This window comes from Natator depressus, chromosome 2 (genome assembly GCF_965152275.1).
Source record: "Natator depressus isolate rNatDep1 chromosome 2, rNatDep2.hap1, whole genome shotgun sequence".
In the NCBI taxonomy this organism is placed as follows: domain Eukaryota; kingdom Metazoa; phylum Chordata; order Testudines; family Cheloniidae; genus Natator; species Natator depressus.
In genome coordinates, this window is record NC_134235.1 from 254,381,679 (window position 1) to 254,403,731 (window position 22,053).

The following is a 22,053-nucleotide window of genomic DNA, read 5'->3' on the forward strand; positions in this document are numbered from 1 at the left end:
TAGAACTTCAGGATCTTTGTCTCTGTTCAGCATCCTAAATAATTCTATTTGCATTCATTGCTATGGAGGCTTGTGTCTATGACAAAACACTGCAACATCAATATTTGCCTAAGTAAGCATTGCAGGTCTGGTCACTACAGGAACCCATAGTTCATTGTGTGACTGATGGATGAAAATCATTTTTTTTCTCCTATCCTATCCTCCAGTTTATGTTTGCATGAAATGGTGGCACTTCTGTAGATCACGGTCTCCTTTTGGTCTTCCCTAAATGGAACATCCATTTAATGAAGGTGTTTCACTCAAAGCTGTAAGCTTTATACCCACAGACCTAAAGAATGCTTTAAATACATTCTGCAGATACACACTGCTGAGACTTACAACTCAGGAGAAACTGTAGTGGCTAGGTTAGCCCGCTTACCCACATGGTTTGCCCAATCCAGTGCATGAAGACTTCCCATGTAATTGCTTGCAGGAAATCCCCACTGCATCTTAAATGGCAATCTGGATGTGCAGAGCCATCTCTTCCTGTGAATAGCTAAGTGCATGTTTGCTGCACAGCTATTACATATGAGGCAAAGCATGCCATAAATTCAAATGATTAGAGTAGGCTATGAAGCATCCTTGCCATTTTTTAGTCAATATGGTTACTGGGTTTCACTGATATTTTTCCTATGTGTATAGTTGGCAACCAGAACAAGAAAACATCATATTTTCTGTTTCATTCGCTGCCATTATTTTTTCATATTTGTTTGCAACTGTATAAATGGACACGTGTAAATATATCCTTCATTTATGTACGTGTTATGAAGTGGAGTGTTGTTTATCCAAACAGATTTAACAGTAGCAAATGTATCTAGAAGTGATGCAAGAAATAAAAAATATATGCATAGATATTCACAGGCAGACATAGTATATATGCACACATACTGTATACAAATCTGTTGTTACATCAGAGGTATGGTTATGTCACCATATTAAAACTTCCATGGAATTTAACCTAGAGCCCATAATGAATATCTGCCCTGCCCTATTCTGTTATCTCAGACTAACAAATGTTTAGTTTGCCCATTTCTTTAACCAGACAAAAAATGAAACACTTCCACCCATTTCTGCAGTACTCTGAACACACCTCATATCAACAAACATGCTCAAAGCAGTTTTGGGGGGGTTTATCTTTTTGTTCTAATGTACCATTTTGAAAAAAGCACTGTGGAATTCAGTACTGTCAGGCTAAATGAGAATGAAAGACAAGGCAGCTCATTCTGTATCCCAGCTGTGAATCCATAGACATGATTCACGTGGAAGAAAAAATAAATGTTCACATTGTTGAATACTGGTTGGAAAAAACACTTTGGGTGAAATCCTGGCCCACTGACCTCAATAGGAGTTTTGGTATAGGGTCAAGAACTGGGGCCAGAATTTCATCCTTTATTATAAAAATGAGACAAGCCGTCAAAATTCCCACTCAGACAGTCCCATTTGGGTCAACTCAGCACTCAAGCCCCATTCAGCAAAGCACTTAAGCACACGTTAACTTGTTCAGCAAAGGAGTTAACCATGTGGCTGAGTCCCATTGACTTCAATGGGGTATAAGCACACGCTTAAAATTAAGCACCTGCTCAAATGTTTTGTTGAATCTGGGCATTAATAAACTGGAGGTTCACAAGTATATCTATGGGCAGAATTTGGGTCATTCAGTTCAGTGGAACTACTTATGTTACTGCTATTGCTCATGTGAATAGGGTGAACAAGATGTAGCCTCTTTGCATTACCCTAAAAAGACCACTGTGAATATGTTGATACACACACACAGAGGCAGAGAGAGAGAGAAAGAAATGTCATACAGTACTTTAGGATAAGTTAATTCATACACTTCCATATTAAAGAGCATGTGTATCTTTTTTGTAAAGACAAATACTCTTTTCACCCATATGGGACAAAAAAAATTGTATCCATACATTATATCCATACTTTAGGATAATTTTATATGTTGGATTTACTTGAGATGATACAGTATATGATCCATATATAAATTAATATGTAAATGGTTCCTTATATATTAAAGTCCATACACATGAAATATGATATACTATCTGTGTATATGAAACACACATGCCCTTTCCATGTGGGTAAACTTGCCTGTAACTCAAGAAGAATTCTAAAACGCTTGTTACTGGCTTTGAGAGGAAATGAGAGGAAATGTTATATTCCTATTATCTATATTGTATCTTCACACATGAGGGTCATTTTATCAACTAGCTTATGAGTTTGCTGTTTCATAGGCACTATGGGATAGACTCACAAAAGGACGTAGGTGCCTAAATCTGAGAATCAGACTCCATTGGGGTTCAAAAACCCTCTGGTCAACTGCCGCCTGTAGGTGCCTAAAAGCCCAAAATTGCTCAGCATCTAAATTTTTGGAATAGATATTCCTTAGGCGCCTATGTTTCTGCCTCTGAGCATGCACACTGCAGCCTTGTGCCAGTCATCCAGACACCTAAGCCCCAGTGTGATTCATGAAGTGGGAAAGATAGGTGTTTCTTCGCCTAACTTGCCTGTGGGGCCCGATCCAGTAAGGGGACCTACAGAGGAGTGGAGGGAGAAGCACAAGGACCTCCATCGTAACTTTAGTACAGTAGTTAGAGCACTCACCTGGGCTGTTGGAGACACCCAATTCAAGTCCCCCCACCACATGATTTGGAGAAGGGTTTCAACAGGCATCTGCCACCTCTCAGTTGGATGCCCTATCTACTGGGCTGTGGGGTGTTTTGATGCAGGGCTCTCTCAATCTCTCCTGTCAAAGCTGTTCCATTGTGGATACGTAATTACAGAAAGGTATTGGTATAGGATCCTGGGTCTCCCAGCTCCTGGGTGAGTGCACCAACCACCAGGCTACAGACTCATTCTCATTCTTTTGCTGGCTCCCTCTCTTTGGCCCAGTGATCCTTTCCTTATTTATCCCCAATGGAACAGCTTCCAAAGGAGAGACTGAGGGAGCTCCACATCAGAATATCCTATAGCCCAGTGACTAGGTCGCTCACCTGAGATGGTAGATCCCTATTTCTCCCTCAGGTGGAAGGGGAACTTGAACCCACATCCCAGGTGAGTGCTCTAACCACTGGGCTAAAAGTTATAACTAGCGCTGTTGATTAATCGCAGTTAACTCATGCGATTACCTCAAACAAATTAATCGTGATTAATCGCACTGTTAAACAATAGAATACCAAGTGAAATTTATTAAATATTTTGGGACGTTTTTCTACATTTTCAAATATATTGATTTCAGTTACAACACAGAATACAAAGTGTACAGTGCTCATTTCATATTATTATTATTTATTATTATTACAAATATTTGTACTGTAAAATGATAAAGAAATAGTATTTTTCAATTCACCTTATACAAGTACTGTAGTGCAATCTCTTTATTGTGAAAGTGCAACTTACAAATGTAGATTTATTTTTGTTACATAACTGCACTCAAAAAACAAAACAATGTAAAACTTTAGAGCCTACAGGTCCACTCAGTCCTACTTCTTGTTCAGCCAATCGCTAAGACAAACAGGTTGGTTTACATTTACAGGACATAATCTGCCCACTTCTTATTTACAATGGCACCTGAAAGTGAGAACAGGCATTCACATGGCACTTTTGTAGCCGGCATTGCAAGGTATTTACATGCCAGATATGCTAAACATATGAATCTTGGTAAATATTACAGTAATCAGTCTCCTGGGAGTGACCCCTTTAGTGGGCCAGGCCCTAAGGACCCACAAAGTTCACAGCAGCAGGCCCCTGGCCTCCAAGCCTGGCCCGTCAGCACCAGAGATTCCTGTCTCTCTCTGTGGCTGCCTGCAGCGAATCCAGCAAGGCCATATTTCTGTGGGAGGCTTGAACTGGGTCCCTCTAAGCCACAATGCTCTCAGGGAGTATTTACAATGATGTAGGCAGCCTTTTCAAAGCAATGTAACCATTTACTAGTCACCTGGCACACAGAATTTGAAAGTCCTTTGGTTACCATAGAGAAATGAAGGTTAAAGCATAGTCCATGCTGGTTAGCCTAGACCCCCAGCCAAGCTGTAATGAACCCCATGTTCGGGCTCTGCCTCTCTCACTGTCAATCTGACCCCCTTAGTGAGAAAGCCCAGAATTCTCTCCCAGGTGAGAAAGCCCAGAATTCCTTCCAGAAGCCAATCCTTTATCCCCCAACCACATACCTTCCAGTCCTTTGCTCTCAGGCTGGGATCTTTGCTCAGCTTCCCTGCTGAGAAGTGGGGAAATCCATCTCCCTCTGGGTTCTTGGTTGCTAGGTGTCAATGTTCTGGTGATTAGGTTCTTCATTGTCGTGGATTTTCGACAGATGTGGGGTTGGCTTCAGACAGTCTTTTTTAATGACTCATTCAGACTCCGGTAGCTAGGCAATGTGCATTGCTATGTCTCTTAGCCTGCCCTGAGAGCAAAGTTGGTCATTTCCCCCCCAGTGGGTAGCTATGCAAAATATAGGGGAAACTGAGGCACACATAGGCTTCATAAAGACATTACAGCAAATTCGCATTTTGTCACAGTGGCTAACCCCAGGAGAGCAATTGCAGCTGAGAATCAGAAGCAGAGGGAAGTGCCTCCCTGCTTTCCGGACTTAAGCACCTACCCCCAAAAGAGGGCTGGCTTGGCACCTTCCAGTGTACGGCTACACTGCACACTACACCTAAGCTCTGACACAAGTTTGTGCACAAACCCCCCTTCCATTCACACAGAAAACAGTCTGATTCAGATCATCAGGCACTCAGGATCAGGTTCCTCGGACCCTACTGAGGGGACGGTCAGAGCCCGAGCACCACTGGGACTTGGGTTCAAGTGCTGCCATTTTGCAGTGTGGATGCAGCTCAAACCACAGACCCATGTGAGAAGGTCTGCATAGTGCAGTGTGGATGTATTAGCACATCTGTGAGGCCCAGGTCCAGCAATTGTAAGCCCAGCTCTACAATGCAGTGTGGATGCTCAAGTGCGTGCTGGGTAACTCTGAGCCTACAAGCCTGGGTCCCACAAACCCTGGTTTACAATGCAGTTTAGGCATAGCCCCAGTGGCTAGCTTAGGCGAGTGCTGGATTTTCTGAAGCCCATTCTGGGACACCTGTCTGTCCCCATTCGTTGTATGCCTAACCCAGGCTTTGTGAATCCCAGTGACTTTTTAGGCACCTAAAAGTGAGGCATGGTGACACTCAGCATCACTACACATAACTTTCTTTGCAACTCTAGCCCTGTGGCTCTGATTCTACGAAACACTTAAGCACATCCTTGACTTTATGGACTTTAAGCATGTGCTTAAGTGCTTTCCTGAATTGGGTCTCAGGGGGCCTAGTTTCCCATTGCCTTGGGGCCTGGTGCAGTCATTTCTACCTGTGCAACAGTGGGCCAGATTCTCTGCTGGCATAACTCCATTCAGTGGTGCTCTTAACAATCTGGTTTATCAGATTGTTTATCAGACTCGTCCTAGAAACATTTAACAATAAATTCATTTATTTTCTCTGCTTAGCTCATATGTATATTGGGTGGCCTAATTCTTCATTCTTTGGGTACCCCACTGAAGTTAATGGGAGTTCAGAGTGCACCAAAAGGCAGGGTCTAGTCCCTGAATATCAACCACCGGTAAATAGTTACCAGTATGGTTCATACGTCATACGAACTAGTTTTACCAACGTGCCAGAAAGTCGTATGTATCTCTGTTCACATCTGTCTAGCTATAAAATGATGTCACACTGCATTCATCTATAACTGCCCTGTACGGGCCTCTTTGTTGGATGCATAGTGCATTATAGAGGAACTACATTGCAATAGTACTGATGCCAAAGTCAATGTAGCGTAGCCACCATATATTGTGGGACTTGCTTCATGCACATTAAAATATATTCAGCACCGCAAATGTGAGTGATTATCATCAAAATTAGACGTTCACTCTAAATAACCTCCCCAAAGATCATTATAAGTAATTTCCTGTGTTTTCAAGTTGAAAAGAAAGGTTAGAAACATTTAGCTAATTCCCCGTGTTCTTGATTTTGTTTCTGCAGACCAGTTAAATGCTTCAGCGCGTGTGATATCTCCAGTTTTATCCATTTGTACATCCACCCATTCATGACCAGCCTTGTGCAATTTGTCATCCTCCATTTGGTTCGGGCTCAACATTACCTGCATGCTGCTCGTTCCATTTTAGATTGAGTTGCTCTAACTGTGACAGACCTGGACAGAACAAACAATGACTCAGTGTTTATTTTAATGATGCTTAAAACCCAAAGTTCTCCTTCCATTTTACTTGAGTGAAGGCTGGATTCATGAAAAAATATCTCAGCCATTGAGAGGGGTGCTGATTTCATTGTCAATGCCCTTTAAAATTTCAGGACTCTTTTTTTCAGAGTTCTCTCTTTGTTTTGCTAGCTTATTAGACCATATTTTTCCGTAAATATCATCACTTGTTAATCATCCTTACTTTCTACTGGCAGGAGCGAGCAGTCAAAGGCAAACATACGGAAAGTTCAGGCCTGTGGTCCTTGGGCCATGTTCTGCTTTCTATTATTTTGGTGTCAGTCCTCAGTAGTTCCACAGACTTCACTAGAGTTGCTCTGGATTTGATACCAATGTAAATTAAATCAGGATTGAACCCGGTTGGAGTTTTGAGAACCTCAGATAAAAGGTCTTCTAAAAGGGTGAAGTGTTGATTATGTATTAACATTCATAATTATATTTATTATTTCTTTTTGATTACTGCCTCTGTAACACACAGGAGTGAGCTGATATCCCCTTCTAGTGGCTGAACTATGTAAAAATGATTGTCTCTTAGTGCCTCCAAGCTAAAGCAGCTGGTTTTATAGCTCGGGCAACAGCAACTTCGGCTTTTATATCCAGTGATCCAGGTAGCATTCCAACAGATGACCCATCCAGGGTCATTGTTGCATCCATATATTGAAAGCCATGTACCAAATCATAAATGGGCAACTAAATTCTGACTATACCCAGGGTTGTGAGTTCAATCCTTGAGGGGGCCATTTAGGGATCTGGGGCAAAAATTGGGGATTGGTCCTGCTTTGAGCAGGGAGTTGGACTAGATGACTTTCTGAGGTCCCTTCCAACCCTGATATTCTATGATTCTATGATTCTAACTCTCCTTTTGTGGACTAGAGACAAGTTTCTACTATTTAGAACCCTGCTTTGACTGGCACAATCCATGGCAGATCAGCTGGTACCTGCATCATTCATATATTTTTTCATGAATCAGCTGTGGAACAGGAAGCCAAGAAATGCTTAACATGCTGAACAGCCAAGGCTTTGTCATCCATCGCATGGCAAACACAAGTAATATGGTGAAGATAGGGGGCCAGATTCTGCACTCAGTTGCTCAGGTATAATTGAGCACAGAATTGTCTCTAGAGTTCTAGAGATAGTAAATAAACTTGCAGTGCAGAAATAATTACACTGAGGTGTCTAACTAAAATTTACTTTACTGTATGCATGACCAAAGTTACTGTTAATGAGAGGTTTATTTATATACAAAATGGAATGTAATTATATCAGTATGATAGGTTGAAAAAACCCAGGAGATGCATGAATCACTCATGTGCTGGGTTGAGCCATAAGACTAAAATAGCGCAAGCATTTCCATTCAGCTTTTTGCTTGCTCACTCACTGCAAAGGGCTAAAGCACATTGGATTGACATATATATTTTTTTTGGTTCATGGATGCATAGTATAATTTTTTTGGTTTGTTTCTGCTTTTGCTTTTTATAACCTGCTCTTCATCCTGCCTTTTGTATCATGCCTGTTGAAAACTCAAAAGAAAAAAATAAAACCACACATCTATCTAGCTAATTCAGGTCTACGTCATTCCTCCAATCAGCATCTTGCTGGAAAGAAAGGAGAAACATGGCATATACCATAGGTAGGTATGATTTTACATATGGTCCAATCTAAAGGGCTTAGGTTAGCAGAATCAGTGTCCGAAAGCAAGTGTTTTGGTAAACAACACTCCTCTGCAATTCACTGGAAATTCAATGACTTATTTTGCTACTGCTTTGTCTTGCTGCAAGTACTCAAATTAGCAGTGCCAGTTATTTCCAACAGGATCTTCCTGGCATAAACCCCATTTATAACAGAAAACTGCAGCTCCTTTGCTGAGCAGTCTGTCCATGGGCACGGCGCTTTAATTGCTTAAACACGGACATTGGGGGGATGGAACTTGCACTAACACCAGGAATGCCGGGGTCTCTTAAGCAAAGGTTTATCCATCCCAACACTAGGAAAAGATTATGGAAACAATGATCATTGATTACTTGTCAGCACATGAGACAGTGGGGTCCTAGTTCTCATTTCTAGAACAGCCAATAAGTATGTTGAAAATTATTGCTTTGACTATTTTTTAAAGACTAAATCTTAACAAAGTTGCCTAGTGTTCAAGGGTAAAATGCCGCCTTCACAAATATTGTGCTTTTCCTTTGCATCCCCCAAGACAAATTCCCATCCTCTAGCCTAGTTTTAATTTGGGCTGTATCTGTTTTAAACAGCATTAAACAGACAATTGTCTGTACCTCCGTGGAAATTTAAGGTTATATAACTAATAAGTACCACACTAGGAGTAATTAAGGTGAACCCCCCACACCTCCAAAACTATTTGCAGAAAGCAGTGGAAGACTCTGGCCTGTCATTGAGCTATCTGTGTATACTGTGTCCAGTTTTGGGCCCCACACTACAAGAAGGATGTGGAAAAATTGGAAAGAGTCCAGCGGAGGGCACCAAAAATCATTAGGGGACTAGAACACATGAGTTATGAGGAGAGGCTGAGGGAACTGGGGATGTTTAGTCTACGGAAGAGAAGAATGAGGGGGATTTGATAGCTGCTTTCAACTACCTGAAAGGGGGTTCCAAACACGATGGCTCTAGACTGTTCTCCGTGGTAGCAGATGACAGAACAAGGAGTAATGGTCTCAAGTTGCAGTGGGGGAGGTTTAGGTTGGATATTAGGAAAAACTTTTTCACTAGGAGGATGGTGAAACACTGGAATGCGTTACCTTGAGAGGTGGTGGAATCTCCTTCCTTAGAAGTCTTTAAGGTCAGGCTTGACAAAGCCCTGGCTGGGATGATTTAATTGGGGATCAGCCCTGCTTTGAGCAGGGGGGTGGACTAGATGACCTCCTGAGGTCCCTTCCAACCCTGATATTCTATGATTCTATGATTCTATGATACTTAGATGGTCCCATTACTATAGTATCTGAAGCCTCACAATCTATAATGCGTTTATCCCCACAGCACTCCTATGATCTATATCCCCATTTAGCACATGAGGAACTGAAAGACTAAGTGTCTTGCTCAAGGTCACACAGGGATCCTCTGTTATAGCAGATAATGGAACTGAGGTTTCCTGAGTCCCAGGTTAGCACCCTAACCACCCATCCATCCTTCTTCTGTACATATCCTGCTTGCATTATTTTAATAGTGATGGGAGGAGCAGGCCTAAAGCCACATCCAGCTTGGATTTGGTTTTGCCATTTTATCGGTGACTTCCCAGTGCAGCATTCCATATGAGGGACTACAAGATTTGTAGTTTTCAGGGAGGTCAGTTTAAAGAAAATCCCATTAATTTCCAGTGAAACACAAACACTTTACTGTGGCTACATACTACACTGTTATCCTCTGATTTTGATATTGTAAATCACAGCAGCACAACTCACATGTTTGTAGTTACAAGGTCACCTGCAATGCATGAAATTTTAAAATACTTTTCTGCTTGGGATTTTTTGCATAATTAGAGGCATGCCTTTTAGAACTCACTCAGCACAGGTGATAGCCATAGCATGTAGGCCAATTGGGCTTTGTTTTCTATTTTGAAGTAGCAATGGAAAATAAACAGGTTTTTTTTTTCTGTAAACATTGCTATATGTGCACCCTGCTCCAATGTATTTGTACCAACAGTTCCATGGTTTTGGCATGTGGCTGAGAGAGGAAGAGGTACAATCACCAGGCAGGCTTTGTTGTGAACGTGTTGGCTGTTTTTGAAATCTTTATGGGCTGCAGAATTAACAGAGCCCTGATGATGTCCCAGTCGATTCCACTTGAAGCCATTACATTCTGTTGGGTCATTTGATACTTCCCTAATTGTTGATAAGCCCAATCCTGTCAATATGCCACAGGTTTCTGAGATGGTATTCTGATATGTGGATTTACTGCAGCAGTGCAAGCTTCCCCAGGCACTCACTGTCCCACCTTTACCAGTGCTAGTGTGTCAAACCGTGTACTGAAGAACACAATGACTAGGATAAAATGGCCATTCTTGGATTTTTTTTGGGGTGGGGAGAAGGAGGGATTTTGAGTTTTGTTTTTCAGCTTGATCCCCACCCCTTTTTTCTTGGAGTCACTTGCTGAACGGGGCTGAATTAAACTGGTCTTCATGCTGCAGTTGTTCTCTGACTGCAGATAATGGGGAATAATTCTGACATCTCTTGATCTATGATGTGCTTTTAATTTCTTTCCAAGCTTCAGGCACAACATGCTATTCTGTCGAACTTCTGTCGCCATTCGCATTTAGGCTTCTATCACATGGCAAACAAAAACGATAATGGCTCTTCTTTTTTCTTATCCTTGATTTCTTGTGCCCTTTGTTTTGCAATTGACACTCTTCATTTCAAGTGTCTTAAGGATTCTTGATAGGTGCGCTGGACAAGCGTGCAAGCACTTCATGATGTATGGCTGTGTTGAGTAAGACGATGCAGCTGTGGCGTGGAAAGGTGTTGGTGAACCTGTCTCTCATGAGACTAACATATCTAGAACATAAGAACGGCCATACTGGGTCAGACCAATGGTCCATCTAGCCCAGTATCCTGTCTTCCGATAGTGGCCAATGCCAGCTTCCCCAGAGGGAATGAACAGAACAGGTCATCATCTAACTGTGTGCACGAAAGGAACTGCGCGCTGGTGATTATGCAGTTAGTTAAATTCTCTGGGCCAGATTCTTCCCCCACTTAGGGAACCTGCACATTGCAAATCACATAAGTAGTTCCACTGAAGTAAACAGGACAGTTCGTATGAATAAGAGGCTGTCGTTTCAGGCCTGTACACTCCATGCAGCAGCCCATTGGGTCACATCTCCTCATTTCCACCTGAGTAACGGCATTGACAGTACTGGTTTGAAGAGGTGTAGCAAAGATCACTTGGCCCATTGACTGCAGTGGGGTTTCACTAAGCATAGACAAGCATAGAATTTGACCTTGTGCTTATGTCTCAGTCAAACTGATCATTATTACTAAAGCATATTAAGGTTGATTCTCTCATTTACACCATTATAAATCAGGAATAACTCCGTTTAAGTCGATGGAGTTACGCTAGGGTACAACCAGTGTGAATGAAAGGATAATTGAGCCCACAGAGCCTGCCCTTAGCCTGTGTAAATTTGGCATAGCTGCATCGAAGTCAAGGGAGTTCTGCCAGTTTAAACCAGCTCTCCATCCGGCCCTCAGTGTCAAATGTTCACATACGCTCTAAGCTTCCCACTGTACATTTTGTGCTTTTATTAATGGGAGTTTGTGCACACCGATCTAAAAATGCAAAATCTTGTTGGCATGCGCAAATGCTTGATTTTGTGAGAATGCAAATTTGATAGTCCACATTTTCAGGGCCCCTTAGAAAATGCAGCCATTAGTGTTAGACTTTCAGCTTATGCTGATTTGGGGCATTAAATGCTATGTTTAAAAAAATGGGAGTGACTCATTAATTAATTGGTCTTCAGTGGGTGAATTTGGGCCTGAGTGCTCTGCACATCCGGTCAGTACTCCTTTCTGTAATTGCATTCAAACACACATAGGCTTCTCTCAGGCTTTGTCTAGTACAGTATGTTTTCCATATTAGGTCCATTACTATCATGTCCTCTGCAGTTATGTCAGTGCATTTATAACAGAATCACTCCATTATACATGACAATGTACAACACCCCTTTGGATCACTGAAAACAATTCACTTGGTTAAAATAGGATCACAGGAAGTCATATAAGGGAAGCTCGAAATGATATAACTTTGAAACTATAGCACATTTAGTAAAGAAGATTCTAGGCTTAAGTGTCCCCTCGCTGCTTCTTTCTGCTTCCGGCCTTCCTGTCCAAACAAGGGTTACCCTATGATATGCTCTCCCTTCCGCTACTTGATCTCCGAGTGAGGCCCACTGCCTTCCTCAGGGCTGCCTGCCTACCCTATTGATATGGACAACACCAAAGATGATTCCAGGGTATGGGTTATTGCTGACCAGGGGTGGTTTGGACCCAAATCTCATTTCATCCCAGCTGAGTGGGACTTAGGACTTCCAGACAAATGGTTTCAGTATGAGCCCATCTGCAAAAACAGAGAAACATGAGAGCTTCCTTACTAAATCATACCATGGTCCATCTTGCCCAGTATCCTGTCTCCAACAGTCGCCCATACCAGAACTTCAGGAGTAGTGTACAGAACAGGACAATTATGGAGTGATCCATCCCCGCTTCCACTCCTGCCTTTTTGTAGTCAGAGGCTCACAATTGCTCCAAATATCGGGTTGCATCCCTGACCATCTGGGCTAATAGCAATCAATAGGCCTATCCTCCATGAACTGCTTTTTGAACCCAGTTATATTTTTGGCCATAACAATGTCCCTTGGTGACAAGTTCCACAGATTGACTGTGCATTGTGTGAAAAAGTACTTCCTCTTGTTTGTTTTAAACCCGCTGCCTATTAATTTCGTCAGGTGACCTTGGTTTTTGTATTGTGTGAAAGGGCAAACAGCCCTTCCCTATTCACTCTTTCCACACCAGTCATGATTTTATAGACCTCTATCATATCCCCCCTTAGTCATCTCTTTTCTAAGATGAACAGTCCTAATCTTTTTAGTCTCTTCTCATATGGAAGCCGTTCCATACCCTTGACCATCTTTTTGCCCTTCTCTGAAGCTTTTCCAGTTCCATTTTATCCTTTTTGCAATGGGGCAACCAGAACTGGACACAATATTCAGGGTGTGGGTGTACCATAGATTTATATAGTAGCATCATGACATTTTCTGTCTTATTTATATCCCTTTCCTAATAGTTCCTAACCTTCTGTTGGCCTCTTTGACCTCTGCTGCACTTTGAGTAAAAATATTCAGAGAACTATCCACAGTGACTCCAAGATCAATTGAAGTGATTATCACTTCAAAAGGTTTTCTCTCCCCCCACCCCACTCTCCTGTTGGCAATAGCTCATCTTAAGTGATCACTCTCCTTACATTGTATATTTTTTCATGGTCTGTGTGTATATAAAATCTCCTCACTGTACTTTCCACTTTATGCATCCAATGAAGTGAGCTGTAGCTCACAAAAGCTCATGCTCAAATAAATTGGTTAGTCTCTAAGGTGCCACAAGTACTCCTATTCCTACCCATAGTTTCTTACCTTTTAATCAGTTACTGATCCCTGTGCAGACTTTCCCTCTTATCCCATGGCTACTTATTTTCCTTAAGAGTCTTTGCTGAGGTACCTTGTCAATGGTTTCTGAAAATCCAAGTACACCATATTGACTGGATCACCCTTATCCATGTGCTTGTTGACTCCCTCAAAGAATTCTTATAGATTGGTGAGGCATGACTTCCCTCTACAAAAGCTGTGTGGGTGCTCCTCCAGGAAATCATGTTTATCTACGTGTCTGATAATTCTGTTCTTTACTGTAATTTCTACCAATTTGCCCAGTACTGAAATTAGGTTCACCGGCCTATAACTGCCAAGATCTCCTCTGGAGCCCTTTTTATGAATTGATTACAATAGCTATTCACTGGCCATCTTGTACAGAAGCTGATTTCAGTTAATACTACTGCAATTAGTAGTTGTGTCATTACATGTTTGAGCTTTTTCAGAACAACTCGTGGGTGAACACCATCTGGTCCTGGTGACTTATTACCATTTAATTTATCAGTTTATTCTAAAACTGCTCCTATTGACACATCAATTTGGGACAACACTTCACATTTCTCACCCAGAAAAGAATGACACTGGTGTGGGTATCTCCCACATATCCTCTGCAGTGAGCATGGGTGCAAAGAATTCATTTAGGTTCTCTGCAATGACTTTCTCTTCCTTAATTGCTTCTTTAACACCTTTGTCATCTAGCGGCCCCACTCTCTGTTTTGCAGGCTTCCCACTTCTGATGTACTTTACAAAAAAATCACTGTTATTGTTTATGTCTTTAGCAAGTTGCTTCTCAAATTCTTTCTTCCCCAAAACATTCCCTAGTTGCTAAACCTAAGTGCCTCCTTCTGACACCAACTCATCTACACATTTAGACCTTGCAATAATGCCTGTCTTATTGACCCTGTGCATAGAACTGGAAGCATTTCAGAGAATGCTACCGTGGAGGTCCTGGACTTTAATCTCTTACCTAGCAGCCTAAATGGGGCCTCCAGGACCTCTCTCCTACATTTCCTATGTCACTGGTACCGACATGTACCACAACCACCGGCTCCTCCCCAACACCATATATAAGACTATTTAGATATCTCGTGAGATCCTCTCTCTACCGTCTCACCCAGCATGCAATTCACCAGTCATCACAAACCCAACTATCTATGTTTCTAATAATTGAATCCCCTGCTACTATTACCTGTCTCTTCCTAATAATTGCGGTTCTTGCCCCTGGAGGGATATCCTCAGTGTGACAGAAGGTGGATCCTAACTATGGGATCGTTTCCCTCTGCTCCAGTTTGATGCTGTCCTGTCCTGAGAATTTCATCGTCCTCCACAGCACAGGGGCTGTCAGGAGGTGGGACCGCTCTACTACGCCCCCAGAAGTCTCCCTTCTGTACCTCTGTCTCTCTTTGTTCATTCAGTTCAGCCACTCTGACCTCAAGAGCCCGTACTCAGTCTCTGAGGGCTGTGGTTTGCTTGCACTGTATGCCCACAAGGCAGGTAACTGTACATGTTGCACTCGGTGCAATAAACTGGGGAGCCCCAAACATGCTGCTGGTCTTTTGCCTGCATTTTTTTTTTAACTCTTGTGGCTTTTTTTATGTAGCCTTAGTTTAGGGTATGTGTGTTAGAGGCATTGGTTTATTTGGCTTTTTTGTTACTTTTCTTGGGGACTTGGTGCCTTTTGGATTGTTATAATCCCTCAGCCTCCTCCCCCAGCAGCCAAACTCTCCTTACCTCAGTAGCTCACTCAGCCGCTTTGCTCTCGCACTTTGGCACAGGTTATCCTTATCAAATAGCCAGCGTCAGTAGCCATGGTAGGCTGACCAGGGCCAGTAACTCTAAGCCTGTGGAGCAGTGGGTGGCGGCTTCCCCCCAGGCAGCCAGAGCCCGTTTGTCAACTTCGGCTTTTGGTTACCATGGGGTAAATCTGGAGTAACTTCTGCTTTTAGTTACACTGGTGTAAACTCCTTTAACTTCAGTGGGGCTAATCAGGATTTACACTCGTGTAGCTTTAAGCAGCATTGGGGCCCCATGTCATCAGTACCATGGACGCATTGGAAACAAAAATAGCCTCTCCACAGGCATCTGGTCAAATTAGCTGCCCTCTACGCAACAGCTCCAGGGTTCTGCATTGACTTTGACTTGGCAAGCCCATAGAAATACACAGTGTAAGCCATTCTCACACTCCTCAAGCTTACAGACGAGAAATGAAGTTATTCACAGAGATTTTGAACTAAGAGTTCTCGAGAGAATGTTAGAGAGGTTGGAGTTGGACAAGAGTTCTGGGGAATGGGACTCACTCTCAGAAATCCAGCTGAGAGGCAGGTTTCTCTCTGTGAAGTGCACAAAAACATTTGTCCGTAGGGCAAGACAAACACAATACAGCTTACTCTCTGCCTGAGTGGATTGGGTGATGCATAATTCTAGTATAGTTTCCCTGAGTAGGACAGATGTTCAAATCTTGTATAGACTGAAGTTTTGCAGACATCACAAGTAATATTTTGCAAATGCAAAACTGCTTCAGCTTTGCAAGCATTTCTTCCTGATCCCTTAAACCCACACTTTTTGCAAGGGTGATTTTGGATTTTCCTAGCTACGGTGAATCCTGTACTATTCAGTAGGAAGAGAAGAAACTCCAACTCAAGCCTCTTCAGAAAAGCTAAATAGATACAAGTAGGTGCCTAGAATATGAGGTATACACAGAGTCTATTTTTCATTCGATAACTCTTCCTCTCCACTCCTTTTTGCACAGTTTGTCTGCATTATTATCTCTGGCCTACATTCCACTATGTTTTCAGTCTCCTTTCCCCAGGCTTGTCTTCACTACAGCACTCAATCGGCGCCACTGTGGTTGATGCAGCTGCGTCGATTTAGTGATTCTGGTGAAGACAAGCTACACTGACAGAAGCGCACTCTCTTGTTGTAATTAATCCACCTTCATTAAAGGCAGAAGCTATACCAATGGGAGAGCATCTCCTGCCGACATCGCATGGTGTAGACACTGCGTTAAGTAGATGTGAGTTGTGTCGCTCGGGGGCGGTTCACACCCCTGAGTGACATAACTTACATTGACGTAAACAGTAGTGTAGACAAGCCGCCTGACCCCACACCCCCAAAAGGAGTTGCCCAGGAATTCTTAATAGCATCATTCTTAACTTGTATAACGTTTCCTCTTTTTCACCTTTACGATCATGCATCAGCCAAATTCTCCCTCACTTACACCTGTGCAAGTGTACTGAGTTAAGCACTCCCTCTTAATCTCCATCTGCCTCGATGACAACGCTTAGTCCCATTCCAGTGAACGAACCTGATCTATCAGCGTTCCTAAATCCACGATCAGTGTATTATCAAAGTGCTGATGATATGCAAAATGAGAGCACAATACATTTTCATTAAACATTAAGAAATGGTTTAACCTCTTTTGCTTTTCGCTCTGTTTAGAAGACAATAGGTCAAATTAGATGAGATAAAACTCTAGTAAGTATGTTTTAAGAGGAAAAAATTGGGGATTTTTGAGAGCTTTTTGGGGGAAAAAATAAATGTTTCTGGTTTTGTTTTAAGAAAAAGCCTTTTTTTTTTGTTTTTGTTTTTGCGCTCCTTTCTTTTCCTTTCCCCTTTTTTCAGTGATCAAAAAGGGAAAGGAGTAATGGATTTGGATACAACTGTATTGTATCCAAAAAACCACACAAACAATCATGATACAAAAGCTTCTAGCAGATCTACATTCTACAGATTTTGGGTTTATCTTGTAGAACACAATAGCAGGGGTATAATTCTCTATTAAGTTCAGTAGGATAGTTGAAAAAAAAACTTGTGGAAAGGTTATGTTATTTTTTATGAAGTTCTGCAGACCATTTCCATAATTATCCCAAAATCTGTACTGCTCTTTCCTGCCTTTGCAGCAGCACTTGTCCATCAAATATTATTTCCAGAGCTGTGCTTTTTCCTGCTGAAAATGCTACTTTAGCAAACAAGCAGAATCATGTTGGTTCTTATCCACCAGAATTATATATGCACACACACAATGGAAAATTAATCTGACAACTAGAAAAGGAGTGTAGCTATACCTGTGTCGGTCACAGGATATTAGAGAGACAATTGGTCCAGTAAAAGATGTTATTTCTAAGTAAAAAAAGGAGTGACGTGATAAGGGAAACCATTTCTCAAGCTTCAAAGAAGGTGCTGCATGGAAACGTGTCAGGAAGAAGTAAATCTAGGATTAAGATTTTCAAAAGTGGTAAGCAATTGAATGCCCAATTTGGGAAATGGTAAAAGGCCTGATTTTCAGAAACTGCTGAGCACTGCCCTCTGGAAATCAATCAGTGAGGTACCCCAAATCACTAGTCACTTTTGAAAATTTCAGCACTCATGAAAACAAGCTGACTGAATCTTCTAATATCGTCTCCTGAGTCCTCATTATGGATTTCAGTTGCCAAACAATGCACAATACAGCACAGTAAAAACAGACAAGGTAGGTGATGCAGTGAGCACTTATACTCGGAGAAGTGATTTACTAGCAGAAAAACCATGCAGTTCTGTATTTACTCTCAGCACTATGCACAGTAAATAAGCTCTGCTTACAAGTCAAAGCATGATTATTTTTTTCTATCTGCTAGAACGGTATGTGCCACAGGAGATCGAAAACTCCTGCTGTGTTCTCTCGGGCTCTTACATCATTACCAATCATATTCTGCAGTTGGAATGTAGCTGTCAAGGTTGTTGAAGGTACAAAAAGAGAGCAGTGTCTTTAATAAGTGACTCAGCAGTTCTAACCGTAGTAATGGATATGGTCAAGCTACAAAATATTTATTCAACTTTATTGTTCAGTTTATAAAATGCACCTTCTGCCATCTCTAGGCAAACTGATGGGCCTCAACTGAGTCATCCCGATGAGTGTGGGGGCTGGCAAGCTTTGACTTTGCCACCTCTAGGCAGATGCACAAAAACACGAAAATAATAATATATTAACACAACCAGAGAAAGACACGGTGTCAAGTGCAAAAAAGTCCCTCAAACTGTCATAAAAATTCCTTCCTTCCCATGCTACCTCTCTGGGCAAATGCCTGAGTAAATAAATAGGCTTTGCAATCAAAAGAGCTGAGTTATGTCTGTGAGGTCAGGTTGGGAAACAAATTGCAGTCCTGGGGCCTCCTCTGGAAATGCTTCACCACCTGACCCAAGAACTACAAATCTGTGGGCTGTTAGCTGGAGCACCACAGATGGTCTTAACCACCAGAGGGTAACAGAACAGACGAAAGGGCTGGAAGAGCATCAAGCATCGCCTAAAGCCCTGAATCCAGCCAGGGGAAAATTCTCCTTATGCAGGAAACAGGAGAAAGACAGTGATTGTTGTCTGAAGACCTCCTCTCAAATATTCCTGTAGAGAGCATGCTTGGGGAGAGAGGGGCATATTTGGGGTGGAGTTGCAGCATTGCAGAGATTTTGGACAGTCCCCGGAGCCTGCCATAACTTAGCCTCCCAGATTTGTGTAACTCATACTAGGGGCTGCTCTGGACCCCAGAGTACCCCAGCAGCTGGAGAGTACCAAGGTGGCTTAGAGCTACCTCCTTAGCCCCCTCGCCTCTTGGTCTGCAATTTTTGTGCTGTATCCCTTAAAAGTGCAGCATAGACAGCCCAGGATGGAATATAAGGGGCCAGCTCCTCCAGTTCAGGGGAGCTATGCTGATTTACACCAGTGGAGAATGTGGTCTCTAAAACAGCTAGGACCCAAAATAATATACCATCTATACATGTAAGCCAACTCCTTGATTTTTTTCCCCAGAAGCAAACAAGAAGAGAGCACTGGTGTAACAGGGTCCCTGTGGGAAGCCCCACTAAGCAATCACATTGGACTTCTGGGGGCTCATTCATACCAGAGTTATGCCACCGATGTAACCTGGGGCAAAGTGAAAAGTCCACCTACAGGTGGGTTGCAGCAACACAAAGCATTCGTAAGCCCTGCTTCCTGCCACACGCTGCTCTCCCAAATTGGGTGGGGCTTGCTGGGGTAGGGCACTTGATACAACACATCCCCAGGACAGCCTTCATTGATGGAGGCTCAGCCACGAGTTAAAGCTGGAAGAACCCCCAAGGGGAAGCAGTGACGCAGAAGCCACCTGCACGCGCTATAGAAAGTTGTTAGCCATTGGCTCCTTATAAATGTTCCCCCAAGTTGCCCCAATCCTACCTTTCTTGCCGGCTGTGAGCACGCCTCCCAGACACACACGGGAGTGTAATGAGTCCCTCCTCTTCCATGGGGCTTAGCCAGAATCTCAAGGAGAAGGTGTGGTACTGTCGATACTGAATAAGGCTGCCGTTTTTGCTTGTATACTCCTCTGAGTGTAAGCACCCTGGCAAAGCGTCCCAATGAGCAGAGCCGGTCATGCACACAGTTTCCCAAGGAATTCCCATGTTTTAGAGGAAGCTAAACTGAAAAAACACATTGGTGTCCGTGACCACTTTCTAATAATGAATCACACGTGGCTGCAGAGTTACACGTGCCTTTAATTTGGAGCTGGTCAGACAACGAGACAGACTTACAGCAATTTCTGTTTTATAAATGTATTCCAAAATACAAACACATAATACCTATGGTCTGGTTCAATTAAGTATGTTGGTCTTTTTACTCTCTGTGCAGTATCTGACAGCAAAGTCACACGTGGTTTTTTTATGCATAAATGTTCTAATCACCTGCAGCCAGGTTGTTCCTCCTTTAACTTATCTGTGACTCAATACACCGCAATTGCCAGGGGCAGCTAATGCATTTTATTTATGTTTTCGCTTTGATCAAAGAGCTGGTTTGCGCTGCATTTGCGTTTAGTTGCATCCACTTTCCACCTTTGTGCCACGTCTCGTGAAATGTGTTGAAACTGACCTACTTTGGCCTTTTCATGGTATTCTGAAAAAAAATGCTAATCTTGTCATATTTAGCAGCTGCGTTCAGAAATGCTACTGTAAGCCCAAGAGGGCTAACCAGCACTCTTGCAAGATGTCAGAACTATCCACCATTACCCTGTAAGTGTACACAATCCCGTGACATTATTGTGTTTTTGTGAGGCATGTTGCAAATAAACGGTTTATATTAGCAGCGGGGCAGAAGGGAAACTGCTCATTATTTCTTGTTGCATGCGGATGGGTTTTTTGGTTTTTTGGTTTTGTTTTTGTCGTGTGCTTCTGCTGATACATCACAATCAAGAATGTTAAGCTTATTTGTTTGAAATGTGTCAGTTTATTGACCAACATGATTTATGATTATGAATAACAGAATTAGTGCCTAATCCAAAGCCTATTGAAGTCAGTGGGAGTGTTTTTTATTGAGTTCAGTTGATTTTTGAATCAGTCTGTAATATACCCACAAAGTCTTTATGAAAACTTTTAACAAACCTGCCCATTTTTAAAGAAAAAGCTATTAATCATTATGTAGCAAGGGAGTGCTATGCACACTGGAAAGAAAGTGCTTTGCCTGAAACTTTGCTAGGAAAATATAAATATGAAAAATATGGACCAGATCCACAGCTGGTATAAACTGGTATATCTCGCCTGAAGTCAATGGAGCTACAGCAGTTTATGCCAGCTAAGGATCTGGCCTAAAATGTATTTATGTATATTTGCTATGCTGTATGATGTACAGCCCAACTTTCACTGGAATTTCATGGTAAAATCTTGTGATTTGAACCCTGGACTCTCAAAGGTGGCCTGCCAAACTGATCTGAACACAATACAGCCTTTTGTCAAGGTCAAGGAAATTTCCCTTCTTAAGGGTTGCACACTTTTTCCCTTTGCTTGATAACCTACCCCATTTTAAGCCTGAAAAAATATTTTTCTAGTTTAGAGACTGGATCTCTTCTCAGGGTACTTACAAAAAGAGAGCGGAGGAGCTGCCCAAAAAGATTCAGCCAAGGAACTGATCCTGAATAAAAACAAACACAAGAAATAAAAAGTAGGAAAAAAAGAAGAAAATAATTGTTTTTAAAAAATCAGCAATAGGCATTTGCTCAGTCCAGAGAAGGTAGTGATCTGAGACCACCATAGAAACTGGAATCCACATTTCTGAGCTAAAATCATTTTTAAGGATGAAATTCACCATTTAATTCACAGGGCAATGGTGGATGGGCCTCATGCTGAGCCTCTGCATAGCGGCGAATTTCACTCTAAGTGAATTCAGAGCAGTTGAAAGGTGGCAGATTGACAGCTGAAGTCTTCTAGCTACCGTAATATAAACCCAGCCCAGGCTGCAGGCAATGTTAACTTTCCATATGCCATCCCAGCAACATACCTCCAGCATGTTCATGAGGGCTGCTGTCTAGGTGTGACAGATTAATTCAGTGTTCATGGCCATTCAGTTGTTAGGCTGAGGGCATTAAGTACTAGCATTCTTACTGGCATGCCAAACAAGAGAGATGTAACCAGCTGCCCTGTTCGGTTTCAGAAGAGGCCCTGCTGATCTAAGTGGTCTGTTTTCCAGCCAGGCAGAGATAGGCAGCCCATTGACTGAATCCTCTACATTTCGAAGCTGTGGGAATATACAGATAATGTCTCCATCCAGGAGATCGCTGAGTTCCCAAACAACCATGACCGCTCCATATCCACCCGTCTCAGGTTTTGCCTTCATTGCT

The 22,053-nt window shown here is 42.3% G+C and overlaps 1 protein-coding gene across 9 annotated transcripts in view; it reads left to right on the forward strand.

Moving 5' to 3' along the window:
• Positions 1 to 22,053, forward strand: part of ADCYAP1R1 (ADCYAP receptor type I) — a 170,086-nt gene that overhangs the window by 135,904 nt on the left and 12,129 nt on the right. For 3 of the 9 annotated variants that reach the window (XM_074946390.1, XM_074946391.1, XM_074946393.1), the window contains 2 exons: positions 7,886 to 7,927; positions 20,369 to 20,452. The exons of 2 other annotated variants lie outside the window; for them this stretch is intronic. In XM_074946390.1, coding sequence (XP_074802491.1) covers positions 7,886 to 7,927; positions 20,369 to 20,452 — 126 coding nt within the window. The remainder of the gene's footprint in view (positions 1 to 7,885; positions 7,928 to 20,368; positions 20,453 to 22,053) is intronic. 4 more of the 9 variants (XM_074946392.1, XM_074946395.1, XM_074946394.1 and 1 more) reach the window with 2 other exon arrangements.